The sequence below is a fragment of the Helicoverpa zea genome, chromosome 11 (assembly GCF_022581195.2).
Source record: "Helicoverpa zea isolate HzStark_Cry1AcR chromosome 11, ilHelZeax1.1, whole genome shotgun sequence".
In the NCBI taxonomy this organism is placed as follows: Eukaryota; Metazoa; Arthropoda; class Insecta; order Lepidoptera; family Noctuidae; genus Helicoverpa; species Helicoverpa zea.
Genome location: NC_061462.1, coordinates 6,082,215 through 6,104,455, shown reverse-complemented (window position 1 = coordinate 6,104,455; position 22,241 = coordinate 6,082,215). Strand labels below are relative to the sequence as shown.

Below are 22,241 nucleotides of genomic sequence, written 5' to 3'. Positions count from 1 at the left end.
ACTCTGTAATTGAATAAGCATTTCCAATATAATATTATCCTTAAGTATCAAAATATACTTAAAATCCAATTCAACGCGAACATGGTGATGACTAAAATACCCTAGTGTCAGCACTGCTTGTTCAGAAAAAGGAAAGACAGTGAAGGAAAGCCAGGAGTTAAGCCACATGTCTGTTAGTGTACATAAAAAAATCCCATTTATATCTCCTCAGCATTTATAGTCTAAAAATAATATCTGCAATTACGTATATTCTTCTTATTTGCACAAGTATGTCTACATCAGTGGCGTAGCGTGGGGGGGGCAAGGGGGGCAAATTCCCCGGGCGGCAGCTTTTAGGGGGCGGCAAAATTTACCCAATTAAAAAAAAAATTGTTCGCAACTAGTATCTGCGCCGCTCAGGCCCGCCGTAATGCGTGCATGGCGTGCACCGCACGCGGGCGGCACGTCCTAGGGGGCGGCAAATCGAGCGACTTATCACGTTATATTTAAAAAATACAATATCTTTTTACCAATGATTTGATTTCAATATTACCGAACACAGCAATAGCGCTAAGAATATTACTTACACTGCCGGTTTCAGTTGCATCTGTTGAAAGATCATTTTCAAAATTAAAACTATTTAAGATCAAGGGCAAAAGACCCGGGCGGCAAAATTAAACCATAACTACTGATTACTGAATTATGAAATAAAAATATTTAGTAGATCTATAAGCAATAAAATTTTAGAAAAAGCCGCCCTCGCTTTGGTCCTGTCCTGTCAATTCTAACGGCTTCACCCTTTGCATCCCCAAAAAAATTCGCGCTCGCTGCGCTCGCGGCTCCATGTATGAGACATCACAATTAATCTTTGTTTAATTGTTGAAGCATTCAATTCCGAAGAAAATATTTTTCATGGCTTTTTATGATATGTTTACTTCATGAAAACACTAAGGAAAGAATCGCGCTCGCTTCGCTCGCGGCTTCTTATATATTTGGACTTCGTTTCTGTGCATTTCTTACTTTTTGACGTTGCTTTGTTAATTTACAGAGGTTTTTATTTATTTTTTGTCCTTAGACTACAAAAATTTTCGCGCTCGCTTCGCTCGCGCTTCCTTACATATGACATATCTCTTATACGGTAACTTTTGTCATCGGGAAACCCACCAAAAAATTGTCGCTATCAATATCTTTTACTGAATGAAAACGTTGTTATAGGTATTTAAGTTCTTTAGTTTGGGTTAAATAATAAACTGTTCCAAGTACTTTGACATTCATTATGTTGGTACCTATTAATCACAATCTTTCAATACACAGGGGCCACAAGACGACGGCTTTGGTTCCAATTAACTTTTCAGACCATAAACTATAAAAATTTCGCGCTCGCTTCGCTCGCGCTCATTAACGATTGCTTCTCTCTTCTTAAATCGCGCCAGTCGCACTAAAATATTATGAATGAAACATGGATATACATATAAAATGGGGGTCTGGACCCCCCCCCCCTTATATGCGTCCGTGGTTGGTTTCAATTGAACATGAAATTTTTGAAAGCTTGGATACAAGAAAGTTGATAGAAGAATTCGCAATTATATGGCTTAGTTTTACACTTCAGTAAACAAATATAAATTCTTGTACCTAATAATATGTAGTCGTAGGGCGACATAATCAGTTTTGCACGCGGGCGAACAAACAGCTAGCGGCGGGCCTGGCGCCGCTACATAAAACTGTCTAACAATAACAAAACATTAAACAAGAAAGTTGAAACTTTTTAAACTTAAATAAAATTAATTATTGTTAAAATTTGGTACTTAAAACACACGTGACACTACATTTTACGTAATTTTGGATTTGAGTCTTAAATAAAAAATAATTAAAATTTCGCGCTCGCTTCGCTCGCGTATTCAGAAACTGTATGCGCTTCATTCTGCATTTGTCAACAAACAAAAAGTTAAGTACGTTTGGACCAAATTTTACGTAATATTTGGTTTAAGTCCGATAAAAATTTCGCGCTCGCTTCGCTCGCGTATTCAGAAGCTATATTATGGCCCTTATTTTTGCATTTGTCAACAAACAAAACGTTAAGTACTTTTGGGCTTAATTTTACGTCATTTTTGTTTTAAGTCCGATAAAAATTTCGCGCTCGCTTCGCTCGCGTATTCAAAAACGATATGCCCATATTTTTGCATCTGTCAACAAACAAAAAGTTAAGTACGTTTGGGCTAAATTTTGCGTAATTTTTGTTTTAAGTCCGATAAAAATTTCGCGCTCGCTTCGCTCGCGCATTTGGAAACTACATAAGCAAGTTTTTCTTTATTTGCATTTGCTTACCTACACAACTGCCGACATGCGTTTAGCAGAGTGCTAATTTAGGTAAACCGATGAGGTGGTCCCCGGCAAGACAAACTTTAGTTAAAGTGGTCCCTCATGACTAAAAGGTTAAGAACCACTGGTTTAGATAAACTTGAATGCTATAAGCAATACCTACCTAGATACAAGCCAAATTTCACGCTTAGATATAGTTCCATGGAAACTAGTTTAAGTGTTAAAGTTCGGCCATTCAGAGAATGCGTTCCTGACACGTCGCGATTGAACTGACGACGTAACTTTGCAATGGCGTTGCAGTTACGATAAAAATATTTTTGCTGGTTGTTTACCGTTTTAACAATTGAGGAGCATTAAAACAACATTATTATATCAATAATCAATGAATGTTATTACGTCGTCAGTTCAATCGCGACGTGTCAGGAACGCATTCTCTGAATGGCCGAACTATAGTGCCGTAAATTAAATTAATTTGTTAAACAGTTTAAAGTAGCCCCGCTTCTTAAATTATTTCAATTTCATATATACTTATAGGTACCTACTTCGCTAGCCTGCGTACCTAAAAGAATTTTAAAACCTTTAAGAAATCAAGTAACAAAGATATAAAAGAAAAGTCTACTGCGGCTAGTTGCGGGTTGTTCGAAAGAGTTAGTACCGCGGTTCTGGAACATAAAAGGCCTTCGACGGAACCCGACGGTTTTTAGTCAGTAAGAGTCTGACACTTCCTCACCGCTGCTAACCCACAGCGGGAAGGGCCATTTGATGATTTTTAACGTCGATACAAAAAAAGAATCCCTTTTTTTGAAGTCGGTTAAAAATGACAAACGGCCAGTAACACTTGTTAAAAAAAATACACGGGAAGGGGCGGCAAAATCGACAACTGCCCCGGGCGGCAGATACCCACGCTACGCCACTGGTCTACATCAGTGTCTGCAAAACTGAAACGTGGTGATAATTATAATGGTCGGTACCACCTGCCCTGTCTTAATGTTTCTTAATATTATTTCAAGCAGTGCATTGTCCGCACAAAGATCAAGGCACATTGCATAATTGTGCAGATCAAGGATTTTAGTAGGCTGTTAACATAATCTTAAGCCGCAAAACGTAAAACGAAAATCTCGAAATGAACCTACTGCGGTTTTGAAAGCAGCTGTGAATTAACTTGCCGTGTTGCAATGATAAAGTCATAAAAGGACAACGTCTCAAGACATGAAACATAACGAATAAAGTTTATTTTTATTGTCATTACGATCGTATCATTTTTAAATTAAATAAAATGATGTTATCATTCAATTCAAGTATGCATACCTTATGTGCACATATTTGTCATTGAAGAGCCAATAAAAATGATTAATTCGCAGTTGATGACATCATTATAAGTCTGTAGACAAATTGTTTAAACGCTAACCCAGATAAAGAAAATGAATTCATTAATAAACACGAATGTACGATCTCCCTCGACTTCGAAGAGGCTACTCTAGATATCAGAATACATTACCAAACTCAAGTGCCCTGAACCTTGCTTTGTGGAACATTTATATACGTGTATGTAGATATAATTGCATCAGGTGTTTATACTGCAGTTCCGGCAAGCGCTGCCATGTTGATTTTATTTAATACCATCGTAAAAACCTTGTTTGGAGATCTGAAATATGCCACGAGAGCAATGTCGCTGATACTCGATATTATCGTCGTAGAAATTTTGCAAGTCTCAGAAGCAATCAAAGATCGTGAAACTTATTGTGTATTTACGGAGACGGAAGTTATGGCGTTGAAATCGACCATTAACATTCATGCAATGGTTGTTACATGCAGGCAGCAATTATATGCCTCCCTCCAAAAAGTAACATTAGCATATAGCTATATAAGCGAATATTTCACACACTAAAAAATCTACATTAACATTTTATGCTGTTATCAAAATCATATTTATTTTTATCTTTTTCTCCCTTGTAATTTGCATGATCCAAAATTATACACTTCATGGGTGTTTTGGTCTTCATTACTGACCCTTCATTCTTTTTATTTATGTACGATATATTATTTTCTCCTATATCCTTGTTTATTTTATGTATGTTTATTTTTTCAGTATCACTTGTCTTACTTTCTTTATGGATGATGTGTTATGGTATATTGCAGAGTAACCCCCGAGGCGAGATGTTCGCGAGCATCTCTAGCTCTCTCATGGAAAGATTTCGATTCGACAGCAGTGTCAGTGCCGACAGTAGTTTCCAGGTTCGCCTCGCATTGCTGTTCAGTGTTCGCATTTTTTTTATTATTCATGCATACATTTCCAAATTAATTACTACATTTATTTCATCTCGCCGTCACTCATGCTAAGCACTTACAATTTTTTATTTCGAATAGCACATTTAGTACACTGCAGGCTATAATAGGCATGATGACAAATTTTTAAATACCTTTGTATGATGTAGGTATACGTCTATTTTATATGAAAAATTATTAATTTTAAGAAAATGCGAAGTTTTTTTATCAAATAATTGCATTTTTCTCTGTCCACTTTGAATCCGGCGCGAAAACGCTTGTCAGTGTCATGTCGTCACTTGTGACGTCACGACTGAAATTACAAGACGCAAGTAAACAACGCTCGTGCAATAATTAAGTTTTTTGTGTTATTAAATATGAATTCGAAAGTGCATAGGTGTTGTGGGGTCCCCCAGTGTAAGAACACATCCAAAACAACTCCTGATAAGTTATTTGTGTACGTTCCTCACAATAAAAAAATACGAAACAAGTGGCTTAAACTTGCAAGGCGAGATTCAAAAGCAATATTGCCCAGGGTACAACTTTATTTTTGTGAAGATCACTTTGATGTAAGTTATTACATAGTTCTCTAGATTCTAACATAGAAGTTTTTTTTATTAAACTAATACACTTACATGGAAGTTTTTTTTAATTAAACTAGTATACTTACATGGAAGTTTTAACATTTCTAAATTCAGCTGAACAAAAATCTTTATTTGATGCCAAAAACTTTCCCAGCATTATGATATCAATTCTAGGCAAATTAGCGCTGTTTGCCTTGATAAATCCGGGCTCCATAACTCGTGTTATACACAATTAATTAAATAAAAACAAAGATCGCAGTGGAAGTTCACAATAACGAAATGTGACGTTCGCGCGCTTTCGCGCGAGTTGTTTTGAGAAATGACGTCACGAGCTCTGATTGGTGTTCAAGATATCATGGCGGATTGCCTTATTTCGTAATTTTATTTTATAAAAATACATATTAATCACATTATTAATAAAGAAAACAATGCGCGTTTTATATTCCAAGCTTCAAGTTTAATTTAATAAATATATTATTTTAATGATTTTTGATTACTGTCATCATGCCTATTCTTGGCCTGTGATGACAGCGCCATCTAGTGTCTTATGTGATGTTGCACTAGGCAAACTACACTTAGATCATAACAGATGTCGCTCAAGACCGTAAGGTTTTATGATTATAATTAGACAAAAAATGCAATAAACAGTACTCTAATTCTATCTAATTGCATAGATTTTGCAAAGTTATTGGAATATACATTGCAATTTAGAAAATGATTGTCTAGAATAAATTTTATATAAAAAATAGGAAAGGATCATTGCATATGAATTTTGTTATAAAGCTACCTAATGGGCTGACAAATATTATATGTACATACATTCATAAAATTACATATTTTGAGAATAAAAGAGGTACATCAATAATTAGGGCTTTCATAATTAATTTATATAAGACGCTAATACTTCATTACCACAAACCATCACGTTTCCGTGTTGACCAATTAACAGTTACTAACTCCCTGGAGTAATACTCATCATAACAATAGTTGAAAAGCCCAGACGCTTGGCTAGCATTCACAACTAGTGTTCCTTATAGTGTGAAGTGCGTTGGTCCCACGGGATGTGCTAGTAGTAAAGACGAAATAAGACCACTATCATTGTGTGCGTGACTCAACTCACACATTTATATTTTAACACTAACTACACGCTGAATTGCGTCAATCAGTTTAACCACGCTCGTTATTCCCCCAGTCATAGTCTTTCCCTCCTGAACTACATCTGTGTGTGTGCGCTATATTTAATCATCCTTATGTGTGGCCCTGTTCACACTGCCACCATGTGTGAGTTGCCAATGAAGTCTATCCACTAGGACAGCCGTTCTCAAACTGTTCATAGCGTACACAACCACGCTGATTTTGTAACTTATCAATTCACAAGGGCCTATTAAATAAAATTATTGTTCCCGTAGTACTTCAAACCTTGAAGTGTTACTAATTGTAACTTGCTAATCAATAATTACCGTTCGGCTAATGAGCATCTGGTGCCCCCATTAATCTTATTTTAGCGTGTGCTGCGCTTTGATAACAGTGGCATACTGAGCTGTGAGTGAGCAGCACGCGCGTTTATGTTGCGTTTGTTGCAAAGTTTGAGAAGCGCATGTTGTGTCTAATATTAAAATTAATATTCCCGCTGCCCCAGTCGCGCCCAGGGCTCTCGGGAGAGCTGTGCTGTGCACTTTATTGAAATGAATTCGATCACATGTTGCTTTACCAATAAATGTGATAGTTCAGAGAACCTTATAGATAATTGTGTTTGCGATAGATAACGCGTTACAGTGGATATTGTGGACTCATATATTTTGATAGTGTGTGCTGAGCATGATGGCAGTGACAGTTTGGAACAAGTAGATGGTGAATGATTTAATAGTGTAGTGATCCCGTTCTATTAGAGACAGTGGGAATAGAACAAGCGTTGTTAAAAATGGGTGTGACGGAGTATGATTGGGATTCTTACAATGGATACTATTCAGTAAGTTTATCATATAAGATGTCATAATGAGCCTTCTGTGGCATGTAAGCTGGACCACCTAGAAGGGATAAGCTACTTCAAAGACATTTATTAATAGGTGTTCTTTTTATTATTCGAACGACCGCCATACTATTTCTTCTCATTCTTATTATAAACCTGTAGGTACTTTCATACTCTGCAATAACACTATTGACAAACTTATCAACACCATAAATTACATCACCACTTTCTTTTAATAGTTTATTACTCATCTTTATCAATAAACAGTACTTAAGTCATACAATACTTGTCTAATGGAACGTTTTATACAGATTTTATTAACCACTTTGTTATATTCTTATCAAACTACCCTCATTAATTATAGAAGAGCAATCATTTAGCGGTACTTACTCAGTAATTATTATAGAACATACATGTAAAACAATATCATTGTTGTGAGCGGTTGTTTGATTTGTGACCTCATTTGTAGCAGGAAAAGGAATTAAATTGATGATAACGCTCGCACTGGCAGCCATGTTGTTTGTCACTTTAAACGTCCCGTTTGACTCTGACTGTACCACAGATGTGTAGGGCGTGTCATGAAAAAGTAATGGGGAGAATTACCACGCTGCTTTGAATTTCGAAATATGAAGATTCCATTGCATTTTCGATCTATGATAGTTGTCACTGAGCACAATATTTTTGTCTATAGGTACGGTAGACCGCACATCATTGGTAACTGTCATGCACCTTAACTCAAAAGTAATAAGGACGATTTTCCTATAAAACTGTTACCACTGACTTGACGTTGACTGTACTTTTGTTGACGTATAACTGGAGTTAAAGGATTGATTCAGCTAGGGAAAAACTACAGCTATAGCCACAGTAAATATTCCTCTTTTGCAATAAATTATGATACAAGGAAAACACGGTACCCTGCATGTTTTCGCGGAAAATTTTGCGAATATAGAATCCTCACATTACCTACCTACATTACAATTAGCATTGTTTATCAAAAATCATGTGTTTCGTCGAAAATAATAGCTGAATGTTAAAATTCCTAGAAGTAGTTACATAAACATTTATTATTTATTTTTGACCCTAATGAGCCCAATTAGTATATTATATCAGATTATTATTATAAACAACATAAAGGATATTAAAAACAATTTCCTAAATGAGTATTTTTACAGACAATGTTTTCCTAAAATTCCGCCCTTTTTGAGATAAGCTTTTTAATCACTGCCACACTTTGATTATAAATATCCCGGTTAGATAAACCGAATAGCATAGGTATAAAGCTATACAACGCTATAGGTAATTGGATAATGGACATTGTACCTGTAAGTAACTGCAGCCCATTATTTTTAGAAGCGACTTGCATCCGCGTCCGCTATAACTACACGCAAATGTTTATGTTCCAACTACCACGCGTTACAGTTTCGAAATCTTCTGAGAACATTCACATGTTGTAGTGAGCAACATGTTGCTTTCAGCGTTTATAAATGTTCCGTATATTGTATTCGTTTTATTGCCTTTCGTATGGATTCCTTATTGAAGGTGGAAATTCTGTTCGTCTTCCACCAAAATGTTAGTAACGGTTTAGACATATATAAAGGACAACTATAAACGGACACACGAATTATTGAAATGTTAAGGTAGAATTAAAAAAGTTACGTTAATCTAAATGAACTCAATACATAAACAAAAAATACAAAACAAGCTTATTTGTTATATTGTGCTTAGTCGTTAGGACTATGTATTGTTATAAAAATATGAATTTTCTCCACTAGGGTGAAGAATCCGTCGGTTCGATCAACACAATGTCGATATGCAAGTCAGAACTTCTGTTCTCCCCCGTAAAGGAGGGTGCGCATGGCGTTCACTTCAGCGTGGACAGTCTCGACTGCGAGCTGCCCTCTGAGCAGGACCTCATTCTCACCTGCCAAGCCAACAAGGACAACTACACCATCGCCTTCGAGGGCAGTCTCACCACATACTCTGAGGACAGTGAGTGCGTTGAACCAGCCGTCAATCAAAAACATGGTACGCAACATTGATTTCCTTTCCACCAACTATTCAGGCATACCGCCATAATGATATAATGTTTACCCACTTTACAATGACGCTAATATACGCACCGGTACTGAATCACTGCCTTGTAATTATAGTTCGGCCATTCAGAGAATGCGTTCCTGACACGTCGCGATTGAACTGACGACGTAACTTTGCAATGGCGTTGCAGTTACGATAAAAATATTTTTGCTGGTTGTTTACCGTTTTAACAATTGAGGAGCATTAAAACAACATTATTATATCAATAATCAATGAATGTAGTTACGTCGTCAGTTCAATCGCGACGTGTCAGGAACGCATTCTCTGAATGGCCGAACTATACTCATGATAACATGCCAACTCATACACTCAATATATTTTCAGACAAATTGGGCGAGGAAGAAACCTTAGTTTTAGATAACGATGAAAGAACGCGCAGGAATTTAGAATTATTAGAGAGATGTAAGAAATTAACTAATAAATTAACGACGTCTATGGCTAGGAGCGATTTAGGATTAACTACTTGGAGTAAGCTCAAGAAACAAACCAGTCAGTCACCCTTAAGGAGGTAAATATCTTTCGTTCATTAATCATTAATTTCATACTCAGTTATTAATAGTTCATTTCTCACAAATTTATTTCATATTATAGGCATCCCTCTGGAAATAACAATGAAGGTTCAAATGATGCGACCGATGCAACAGACGACAACATGAGCAATTCAGTCATCAAAAGCCAAAGTTTGCCAAATCTGTACAGGCGGAAACTTATGAATAGTTCCATAAATTCAGCTGCTCTGAGTAATTCAACGGTATGTATTAGAAACTATTGCCAAGAAACTTTCTAGCACACAATTTACTGTGTATTTAATATACAAACAATATATTTCTTTCTCAGGTTGATTCTTTCACCGTGAATCAAAGACTAATGGGCACTCCTATGTGCATGAAAGTATACGATGTCTCACAACAGCGATCATCTCAGGGAAGTCAACATTCGGAACCTATGAGCACTTCTTCAACTGACAATCAAACTTCATCAGACAAGAGTCAACCAAAACAAGCATTTAGCCTAGTAAAGTTATTTATGAAACAAAAAAGTATGAGCAACGATGGCATTGTAAGCATGGATCAGCTGGACAGATCGGAATGCTGGCCTTCAAGCTCTGGTGGTGAAAGCGGAGAGTCCATGGGCGAACAAAGACTAGTCGATTCTAAAACCGCAATCTCAGAGCGACCTCAAATAGAATTACCTAGCACTGCAGTAGAAGAGGTATCATCAGTCGTCTACGAGGAGATACAATCAGTGAATCCATTTAATAACAGAGTTTATGATGAAGTATTGATCGAAGAAGAGGAAACAGGCGATGGCACTAAGTTGAGTGATAGTGAAACCAATCTTTATGCCACTGTGAACAAACCACATCTTAAGAGAACTAATTTAAATGTTATGAACAGTCCTTCGAGAATGAGAAGTAATAGAAAATCATGTTCTTCCCAATCTTCGGCCACTAGCGTTAGCATTTCAAGCTGTTCTGAATCCGATGGAACTCAGATCACAAGAATGAATAAGCTTTTACAGCGTGAGCAATGTGACCATAAATCAACTTCAACTCACCTTGAAGCTGATACTATAGATAAGAGTATACAAACATCCAGCATGCAGCTGTCAAACATGTCGCAAAGAGAACTATTCAAGGTTGTCGAGCCGTCGTTTTTAGAGAAACTAAAAGAAGGAGATTGCGAGAAGCCTGTATTTGTCCTGTATCCTAGCTATACTCTGCCAGATATCAGTTTCTTGAACGGACGACCAAATATTTATTTAAATCCTTTGAAAATAAATATAACACCCAGATCAAGTGAAAGCAAAAGGAATCGGTTGCAGGTAAAAGGTAAACGACCCTTCTCATGCAATGATCTTGAAATGCTAAAGAAAAAAGGAGTTGGTCATATTAAAGATTGGGATTCTCTTAACTTTTTACTTCCAATGGAATGCAGGCAATTACTATCTGAAGTGCCTGAACTTATGCAACACATGAAGGAAAAAGAGGGAGCACAAAAATGTTCTGATAAGTATTGCAATGCTTCGCCTGCGGCAAGAGCCAAAAATCGACCGATGAGTTGTGATTGCAATAATCTAGCTGGTAATACTACAGCAGTATCTTCGAGTTCAAGCACAGCCACTCAGCCTTCTTCAGGATATCGTGGTTCATCCACAATGCTAACAGATTCTTCCGCACAAAACAGTCCCGCACCTGCTGGAAATTTCAATCCTTTATTCGTATATCGGTACGATAGTGCCACAAGCTCTGAGGCGAGCGGTGTAAATAATGATGGACAAAGAATAAACCCCAATATTCCAAAACGATCATTGTCGTTAGCAGATCAAAATCGCATTCCGAAACAAGGCGAATTAGCACCGCCGAGGCCACCATTACCAAAGAGCATATTGCGTAAGTCCATGGATAAAACACGCAAATCTAGTGCACATACAAAACGATACAGCATGTTTGAAATGGATGATCTTATTCAAGATCCAGTCGTTTGCATGACAGCTGCGACGGAACATAAAACTAAGAGACGATCATTACAAGAACCTTATTACCTTCAAAATCAAACTGTAGACTATAGAAAGAATAATGATCTAGCTGCAAAAAGGTTATCACAACAATTCCTCGATGCTGCCGAGAAAGATGCCGATTATAACGAATACTATCCAGATGAAGGTGTTGGAACAGAAAGTAGTCTAGAATCAGGCAAATCTAATGAACTCAAGTTTCATAGACCACATACTCCACCGTTGCCTAAACCAAGAACCAAGAAAATGGAATATACTGAATTCCCTCCTCCTGGTGCACTAATCAGCAGTGCAGATTTACAACAACTTGAAGAGTTTTTGAAACACAGTGGATTCAATTGTCTAAACATGGATGAATGGGATCAAAATCAAGTTCAAAAGGTAAGGAACCAAGTGTCCAAATTTCTTCAGATGAAACGATCTATGGAAGAAAACCAAAGATCCACTGAATCAAGCGGCAGTAGTTGTAACAGTAAGAAGTCTGTGAGTTTTGCGCAGAAATCTGAGGTCCCCAAGACCGACGGTCAACCATCTCAATTAAAACCTATGGAAGACGTAAAGGGTGTCAGTCTAACAACGCCACCTAACTCGCCAAACATTTCCGCTGTGATAGCGCAAAGGCTTTACCAGGTAACGTTTCATTTGCTAATACTACTTCTGCTCACACACATCATTGCCCGTTAATTTCTGTGAGTATCTTTCCTATTTTATTTGCTCCTTGGTTTTCTATTTATTATTTTGTTTCCAACGTTCGTTATTCATTTCTGCTAAGTATGTTATGTGCATTATGTTATGCTGAAGAATTTTAATTTGCACACATGTTTTCCTTAGCAACTTGAACACGTTACCTGCGCTTGTCACTCATTAATTATTTAGTGACATCAATTTTAATTGAAGTGTGTTATTTTCATGCATGCTGTCAAAGTATCAGATTACTGTATATCATTCTAGGGCAAGAATCTGGCAGAAATACCAATTTGCGAGGAAGCTGAAGTGAGCCCTGATGAATTTGGAAGCCCCATTCACCATGATGCTAGAGGCAAATATGATATCATCGATGTGTCACAAAAGAGAGGTAATTCCACCAATATCGTTCAAACTGTAATAACTAAATCATTGATTTATATTATTTTTTCAAGTATACATGCAAACCTAATATAAATCCTTTTAATTTCAGCTTTAGTCTCAAACGTGACCGATGCTGTAGAAATGTTGATTCAACATTTCTCGTCTGCCACGGATCAAGCAGAGTTAGCTTTCTTAGGAGACTCGAAGGAATCACCGGCCTGTGCTAAAATCGCACTGAACGCACTTTGCCCAGCCTTGTACGCGATATTCAGGGATGGCCTAAAAGAGAACATCGAGACCTCTTTTGGAGCAGTAAATAACTCGGTTTGGCAAATGGTCGAAGCAACCGCTAGACAAGGTAATAAAATTAGCAATGGGCGCCAACTTTGTTAATTGAATATTTTTGTTATCATAATTTTCTAATGGTGGTTTATCTTTTTAGGACCGATTACAAAATCTCTCAATGAATTGGTACTGAGGATTAACAGCGAAGATGCAGTCACTGAGGGATTAGTTAAATTCAATGCGTTCATCCTTGGTCTACTCAAGTAAGTAAAGTAACATTATTAAAAAAATATATATTACATAGTCTTCCTTACAAACATAGTATATATTTCATATGTGATTTTCTTTCAGTGCTCAATCCGTGGACGCTTGGGTTTCATATATACGTACTCGGGAATCTATATTAGCAAAACACTACAGTCCTGATTCTCTGATCCTCGCTGGTTGTGTGGGCGAGACGCGATGCCGAGCCCTTCTCGATACGCTATTGGCCAGCTTGGAACCTCTAAAACTTCTTCCCTTCTCCCTGGACCTCATGTTTGAAATGCGTGAACTGCACAGAAGTTTCAAGAAGATCGAAAGCGATATGCGTGCTGCTAGTCGGGTAAGTTTAGATAACATTCACAAAATAACATCTAATATGTAAGATCCGACACTGAATGCTACTTTCCCATGAAATATACGTAATCAATATTCCGTGTCTTTCGTGTTCCGAAACCACTATCGCATACTATCAAACAGCCGCCTGCCGGAGCAACATCGCTTTATTTGCATTTTATTGTTTACTGCATGTGCTTAAATCACAGTTCACGGCGTACGAACGCGATATTTTAGCATTTACTTTCGTGCACAGCTTACATAAAATGCAAATAAAGGTATTGCCGAACATTCGAAGTGGATCGATGACCTTGTGAAGGACTTTAACTTGTACTAAACTAACGTTGGATGGCATGATGCATGATGCTAAAAACTATTTGGTGTATTTAACAGCCCACTTCGATTAACACTCCACCACTAACCCTGAACCAGCGGAATTTGCTGAAGCTGGTGCGTTCGATGCAGTCGAGCGGTCTCTCCAGCGACGATTGTCAAACAAGTGTCATTATGAGACACAAAGAACCTAAAAACAAAGAACCCTCTACTCCCGACCTGCTCAATGATTCGGCAAATGTAAAGACTACCGTAGAAAAGAATAGACCACGCTCATGTGTGAATCCGACAACCATTGGTTATGACATTTGTCCGAACAATAGCAGAATAGAGATAGAAACTAACCGCAGATGGTCCGGCGTGCACTTGGGTTCCAAGTTAATGCAGGCGTTTGATAGACTCGTGTTCGACGACAGCGACGATTACACTGATAGTCTAGAAAACAATAAGCCTCCCTCTGCTAAGCCCTCCAGCAATGACGTGAAGGTAACTCGCCGGCGCTTTGTGTGGAAGTTAGATCAATGTTATGTGCTTTGAAAAAGGTTTTGTTGCGGTCTCCGTTGTTATTAATTTGCAGGTTGTTTTAATTTAGGACCTTGCTTACTGCTTCTAACATTTATTTTGTGCTTACTTTAGCTTTTTTTGCACCTCATCATTTTAAAAATTACAATATGTTGTGTCCTCAATGTTTGTTTTTATTATGTCCCTTGTAATATATTTTTCTTGAATATAAGAACTGCACTTCATTGCAATTTGGATATTTACATGGTTAGTTTCATATTAAAATATTGGAAAATAAAAGCCTTGGGAAACTCGAGCCCTAATTAGTTTAACAAATATTTGACGATGTTTGTATGTTTCGTACAGCTGGAGTGCAGCGGAGAGGAGAATTGGCGACCAGGGTCAGCCAGCAGCGGTACCAGTGGCAACACTGGCAACGGCAGCGGCAACTCTGGTGGCAAATTCCGTCGTCTGCAACTCAAATGGGAAATGCTCAGCAACGCTGAAAGTCCCGTCACACCTTCAGGTTTGTGTAACATTTTACCCGATAAAATACATACATCATAATTGACTTTGTTCTGAGAAAAATATTGTTTTTGAGAACATGAGTATATCCTGAAATAAACGATAAAAAACTGCAAAACAAGATTGCAAAAACACTCGTTTACATTGTACTCGTGAGAACAAGGAACAGCTGTGTAAGCCGAGTACAGCATATGACGTCATACACCTACATAACACTATATGCTACAGCTACAACTAGCTGTTCCACGCGGATTCACCCGCATTCCTAGGTCTACCCATACCCGTATAAAGTTCGACGCAAATTGGTACAATAGTTACTCACCCTACTGAATCCAAACAAACAAACAATCAAATCTTTCCTCTTTAACATTACTATAGGTATATTTGTAAGTTGTTTATTTATGTATTCAGGAGAGACGTCCCCGGCGGCGGCGCGTGGCTCCAAGATCCCCAGGCCCGTGTCATCGCCCGTGCGGCCGGTGGCACCCGCTCTGCAGTCACCAGCCAAGAATACCACCCATCGGTAAGTAATAGCAATACAATGGCCTTTTGTTAAACGTCCAATACAATCGTTATTTCTATCAGGGTTGTGTACTTTAGTAAAGTGGTCCTTCACTTCTTATAACAACACACTGATAAATTACTGTGGGTATATTTGATGTTGATCAAAATGATTTTTACATTGATTTGTTTTAACTTTTCTTAGATTAAGATCCTTCCTAAAATCAAACCGACCTTGGAGTTCCAATTCGCGCTGTCATAAGACCAATCAACGGTTAACACAAAAATATTGTTACAATGGCTACAGTATGTCATGCGCAGTCGCACTCACAATGACGAACCAATTGACTAGGTTGTGGTCATTGTGCTAATTCCCTCAGGATGCATTATTACTTTGTGCCAAATGTGGTCAAACGTTGACCATAAATCCTGTCAACGCTCGGTTGATACTAAACGACTTCATTTATGAACTGGTTTGAATTTTATTCTCCTTGCACCATAGATATAATATTACTAAACAAGATTGCGCACGCTCAAAATATATATTTACGAAAATGAACTCTATTCTAACGCAATAAGGTACTAAATTGGTTACATAATACACAGAGGCAAATCCGAGCCGAGAGGGATAGTTCGAACGGAGGCTGTTTGTCTCTTTCTAACACCTTGCCAGCATAAAAAAATGTTGTGATCAAAAGTTTTGTCTTCCCAAAAACAATTGAATCACTTATATTTTTATCTTATTTTAACAATTGTAAGTCAACAAATTAATAACAATCGCATTAATTTATTTGTATTTATTATTAAAACATAAACAACATAAATTTTTATTTTGCTTTTTTTTATTTTCTAGCGGTAACCCTGAACATTCTTGGCGCGTAATCAGCATTTAAAATTTTGTTTATATTTTTTTGTATTAAATCAATTTAAACTATTAAAATGGTGAAAAAGTGTTGCGTTTCTACTTGCAAAAGTGAATCCTATGGTGGTTGCAATATATCGTTCCACAGGTTAGCTAATAATAACATTTTCGTAAACCAAACAACTAGGGTGCCCATGAATTCTTGTAACGAGTCAAAATATGGGTGATGGATTTTAAAACTGTTGTACTATTGTTATAGCTTCCCAAAAAATGAAGAAAGGCGACATAAATGGCTCAGCAGTCTATATATGAAGTAGAAATACAAAAAAAAACAGTCTTCACTTCGAATTTTCCTGCTTTTATACTGCTAATTTCCGCTAATTATTAAAACCCTTTATTAGTATCTTAAGGTCACAAACTGCGTAAGTTAAAACTTCAATACTAATCTGTGTTTAATAATCTTAGCAAATTCGGATTTGTCTCACATAGCTTAATCTCATAGTCACCCTATTAGAAAGGGACAGACAGCCTCCGTACTAACTGTTTCACTCGGCTCGTTTTTTGGGTTTATATGCGCAGTCCTGTTTACTAATATTATGTCTATGCCTTGCACTGACTTTGCCTGCTATGATTTGAAAGATTACGCCATCCTTATATTTCGGTTTCTTAACTACATAAAACGTATCAATTACGACTGTTTTAATAGCGTGTGTCCCGTTTTTATAACAGCGTTCTAATTCCACTAAACTTAACTACTGAATTGCGTCATTGCGCTGACTACCGTTAAACGTTTATGATAAAAAATCTGTCTTAGGAATTAGGAAATAAGGTTTCTTTTCTTTTAAACAGGGGTATCCCAGTGCCGGTTCGTAAGGGAACTTCACCGACGACGTCGACTCCCAGAGCGACCAATGCACGTGCGGGAACTGCCAACAAGAAACCTCCGCAGGCTGCTAACAGGTACATAACTAAACTATACCTTAATATTACACCCATTTCTATCACTTAAGTCACATAAGTAATTTATAGAACTGTTGACGATCAACTGAGATGGCACTGGAAAAACTCGGGTACCCTAAAAATAAACTGTAAAGAACTTCGGTGACATAAAACTTTATAGTCGAAATAGCAGCTATATTTTATTTTTATTGAGCACAAAATTATATTTTTACTACACCTACTTCAAGGCTAAATGGTATATCGCAGGTGGCGGGATATTTATTTTTATTTCTTCCTACAGAAACACTGGAAAATATTCTTCTATTATTTTTTGCTTTCGTATAAATAATGTCTAGCACTGCAATATATTATGTATGCTTATACTGCACAATATCTCCAGAGTATTACCCGAGACGACAGCGAAGAGACCCGAAGTGAAGCCGCGAGTTCAAAATGTAGCTGTTTGTAACCCTACAGTTGTTAAGAGAACACCGTATGTACTAGAGATGGGAATAATTACGACTAACACCGTTTTCCTCAGCTTGATGCTAACAGCATGTGCATGCGGGTTAAAATGAATTCTAAGAAAGTGAACTTTAAAAAATATGACAAAAACATCTTCATAGTTCATTACTTAAACTCCCTTTGACGGCTTCGTTGATCTAGTTTTTGGAGACTAGAAGTTAGCTATGTTACACCCCCTTGCTAGGGAGGACACGTAAAGCCAGCATCCCCAAATGCTACTCAATAGCGATCGTTGTAATAATACCACAGATTCTAGATTTGAAAAAACTGTGGCACAGGAGCTTGTTAGGTGAATAAATCCTGCATCTCACTCGAGAAGAAGACGACTGAGTTTACATCATCAGACTCATCAGGCTACTGAGTGTACATTAAAAAAAAAATCATGAGCTACATCATTTTTGTTAGAACTGCTTGAAAATAAATCGTCGACCAAGTTCTCATAAGAACCACAATCCAGTACTAAATCCAACCTCCTGTCACAGGACGTCCCGCGTGGACGGCGCAAGTCATGGTGGCGCGGCGCCCAGGCCGTCATCCCTGCCGTATGGACGCACGCCGCCACCCGCCGCGCCGCGCCGGGCCGCCTCCTCTTCTGCAGCAAGAGCTAGCCACACCAGCAACCAGCAGAAGCATAAGTATGTACTGACATTTTTTAATGACTTTTTCTTTTTGAGAACCAGTATGGAGGTGTTTCTTCCAGCAATGTACCCAGGAATAAATTGATTCGACCTGGTGTATCGATTAGCGATCAAAAGTTATCTAGTAGGTATAAAACGATAGCCTGTGAACTTCCCGTTCTCGTTCCGCTTTACAACAATATCAGACTTATTTACAAGACCAGATATTCTATTTTAAGTCCATTTGTGGCCGTTATTTATTATAATTTAAACAATTACAGGTACGTCAGAACACTGTGGCACCGACTACCTTCAGACTCGGGCCACCTCGCGTTCAACGAAGGTGAGCGCCTCCGACTAATCCTGGAGGTAGACGATCAGTACCTGCTGTGTTGTCGCGGCGAGCAGAAGGGGCTAGTTCCCCGGGACGCCGTACTGTTAGAGGACTTCTGATATTGGCAGCCCTAGCACGACTGGCAGCCATGTTGGCGCCCGTTACGCTTGAACGGCAAACGTTGAATTGAGAACACCTATTTTCAGTTTACGCTTTTTCATTTTTCCGAGATTATTATGATGAATTCACGAAAGAAAATCTAGCTCGAATTCGTCATATTACATCTCCAAATGATGAAAAAAGTAAACTGTGAGTGGAAAATGTGCAATAGGTTTCGGAGTGAGAATTTATGTGGAACTATACTTTGTTTCGTCTGGCATGTGTTTGAACCTTTGTGTTGTCTAGTTCGATTCGGAATGTGAAAATGAATGTGATCGTGAACTCTGCTGTTCAAAGACTATGTGAAAATATGTTTAATGTAATTCTATGTTTCATACTACTCCACACGTTTGGAGCGCTATGTTAATGTCTTAATCATTATTTAAAATTATTTAATTTTGATGTTGCCTTACTCAGCAATATTCATAACTTCTTCGCAGAATCTTAACATCATTAAATATCTCTCACATTTCTAATTATTGTAGTAAAATCTAGTCTTACGTTTTAAGGCACGACAAGGTCTTGGACTGTATATAAATTTATTTTAAGTAACACAAATTGTGGGAATATTTACTGGGAATGACACCGCGTATTGAAAAATCTTTGATGACGCATTAACAGTAAATATTTATCTCAATAATATGTGATATATAGAATACTATACTTTTTATGGTAGGAACAAAATCTCATACCTTAAGGGCAAACTCCATCGTATCCTAAATCATCTAATCATGACTGCCGAGAGAAACACACCCCAATGTTTTTCGGTGTTTAGATAAATTACGTAAATGTGAATTTGATGTCTAAAATTACCCTCGATATTAATAAATAATATGTGTATAATATACTAATTACGACCTATTGGTATTAGGGATGTAACATGGTAGGTATAAAGTTAAACAAAATTTTATAGAATATCGATGACTAAGTATTATTTGTGAATGTTTCACGTTTTAATCGGGTACGGTGGACCGGATTATTGACAAATTATTGACAAACCATCCACAGATTGTATTAATATACTGGCTACTCTAACTGCACGCGTCCTCTCCTTGACACCCTCCTGTGCAGTCTGTGGTGAAGGGTTCATTAACTTGAGCGGTGTAGGTAACTAACTGGTGTACATACTAACTGCACGGCCTTTACCCACACTACCCTTCCCCAATCTGACCTACACATTAAAATTTCAAATTGACAGATTTATAATATGGTGTTGGTGCCTAACTATCGGTGATAGCTAACTGCATGCGCCTCTCCACTTCACACATCCCAAAACCAGCACAAACGTACTTCCTGACAAAAACAGTTGAACAGCCGTACCTGACTCTCATGTACATTATTAGCGGTATTAAATCAATTATGATATCAAGTTTGGTATTAAAGATGGATTCGTCATCTAAAATAAATGTCTGCTTAACAGTCACGAATATTATTGTGATATAATGGTCATATCACTGCTAATAATATGCGGAAAGAATTGATATTTTTGGTATGTAATGTATTTTATTGCTCAAGTTGGAAGCGCAACATTATCGGATGATATGATTGATATTAATATTCGAGACGTAATACTCTAATATATTATACCTATTATAAATTTCAGTATTCTTTAATCGGTGTAAAGTGATTGTACATAATATTATGGAGTTCTTATTAGTGATTTTAGAGGTCAACATTTGTAACAAAACTTTTGAATGCACGATACAGTTCCTCTCGTAGTCCGTCGTGCTATCGAGTCACAACATTGGCGAAATGTAGTCGATATACTCGTAGTGAGCTAAATTATTATAACTTGCGTATAACCGAGGTGTGTTTCTCGAGGCAGTGGTCATGTATCGACTCTTGCCAACTACGTTCCGTGAACACGATGTAAGAGGCTCGTCGACGCGTTATCTCATTAACTAAGTGGACGTAAGTTGACACAAATTAGAACTGTACAATAGAAATAATCTAAACAATAATTAGGTTAATAATGTTATCTAAATTATAGTTGAATTATTTAGATGATCGTAACCTCCATGCTGTGAGAACGGCGAGCGTTTGTAAAATACACATTTGATTACAGTGTTAGGATTAATTCGCGCTTTGTGACTGAATGATGTGTTGTGGCCTTTGTATGTATTAAAGTTATATAGTGTTACTGTGTCGTGTGTGTGCGCTTGTTGCATCAGTTGAACTACCTATTCATTGTATCGTCTACTTAACATTAAATAGCATGGGGAATGCTTCCACAAATTATTTATTATAGTAATCGAAACTCCTAACTAGCTGTTAAAGTATTAGTCGAACAAACATGCCTTAAAATAATCAAAGTAATATCTATTGATGGAGCAGGACGTAGTATTGTTCGCTTTGCGTCAGCTTCTAAGAGTCAACAACTAATCGCTTCGCAGTTAGTATCGTTTTGCAGTACCATAGAGGAGTTTGTTAGTCGTAAGTTTTTATCAACCGTTTGTATTATTGAATGATGTTGAACTGGTTTTTATAAAATGACATCCTGCGCGTTCGTTTTAAGGTATTGTTGGATACATGTGGTGAGTCAGTTGTCCTTATGGGTACAAAAGGTTAAGTTATTGTACTATTTTGTGAGTAAGTTCTTATTTATAATTTTTACGATTGGGATCAATAAGTTGGATTTGTGTTGAAAACTTTATTTTCTTAAAAAAAAGTGTAAAAACAAAAAGAGGCTTTCGTTACACTACGAAACGCAACGAACGACTGAGAAATTATTCCGAATATTATAATTAAGTTTATTTCGAAAAATTATACTAATCAAATTATGTATTTTATCAATTGTTTTCCGGCGTGACATTATCTCATTCAATGTATGTATCTATTTGTTTAAATATATTTTTTATTTGTGTTAAGTGCCATAATTTAATGAATTAACAATTGATAAATATTATTATAATGCATAACCATGTACACCAATTAAACAATATATAAAAGAAATTGTTGTTTTCTTTATCTGAAACCTTTCCTTGCTGAAACAAGATATTAGCTGCGTAATGAGAAACTGCCAACGTCAAACAGGCGCTCGACTATGGTAATTAATGAGTATGCTAATGGCTGACACTTCATTTAACAAGGCATATTAAACGGCTCCTGATCTAGTTTTATGTGCCTAGAGTATGGAACATTTTTTCCATATTATACCTATACATTCTATCAAACTCTTTTTTAACTTCTGCAATGAATTTCCGAAACTTATCTTAATTTATATAATAAAAGCCAGTCATCATCCTCCGAGCCTTTTTCCCAACTATGT

The 22,241-nt window shown here is 37.2% G+C and overlaps 1 protein-coding gene across 10 annotated transcripts in view; it reads left to right on the top strand.

Annotated features, from left to right (window-relative positions):
- Nucleotides 1-21,925, top strand: part of LOC124634285 — a 71,384-nt gene extending 49,459 nt beyond the window's left edge. For 4 of the 10 annotated variants that reach the window (XM_047169778.1, XM_047169773.1, XM_047169777.1 and 1 more), the window contains 16 exons: nt 4,438-4,533; nt 8,889-9,141; nt 9,535-9,718; nt 9,802-9,961; nt 10,048-12,357; nt 12,679-12,802; nt 12,905-13,153; nt 13,238-13,343; nt 13,432-13,684; nt 14,071-14,496; nt 14,878-15,037; nt 15,448-15,559; nt 17,249-17,359; nt 17,739-17,831; nt 18,346-18,498; nt 18,762-21,925. In XM_047169778.1, the coding sequence (XP_047025734.1) occupies nt 4,438-4,533; nt 8,889-9,141; nt 9,535-9,718; nt 9,802-9,961; nt 10,048-12,357; nt 12,679-12,802; nt 12,905-13,153; nt 13,238-13,343; nt 13,432-13,684; nt 14,071-14,496; nt 14,878-15,037; nt 15,448-15,559; nt 17,249-17,359; nt 17,739-17,831; nt 18,346-18,498; nt 18,762-18,933 (4,962 nt within the window). In that variant the 3' untranslated portion in view covers nt 18,934-21,925. Of the gene's footprint in view, nt 1-4,437; nt 4,534-6,723; nt 7,117-8,888; nt 9,142-9,534; nt 9,719-9,801; nt 9,962-10,047; nt 12,358-12,678; nt 12,803-12,904; nt 13,154-13,237; nt 13,344-13,431; nt 13,685-14,070; nt 14,497-14,877; nt 15,038-15,447; nt 15,560-17,248; nt 17,360-17,738; nt 17,832-18,345; nt 18,499-18,761 lie in introns of those variants that run through there. The other 6 variants (XM_047169779.1, XM_047169780.1, XM_047169782.1 and 3 more) reach the window with 6 other exon arrangements.
- Nucleotides 21,926-22,241: the final 316 nt, after the last annotated feature.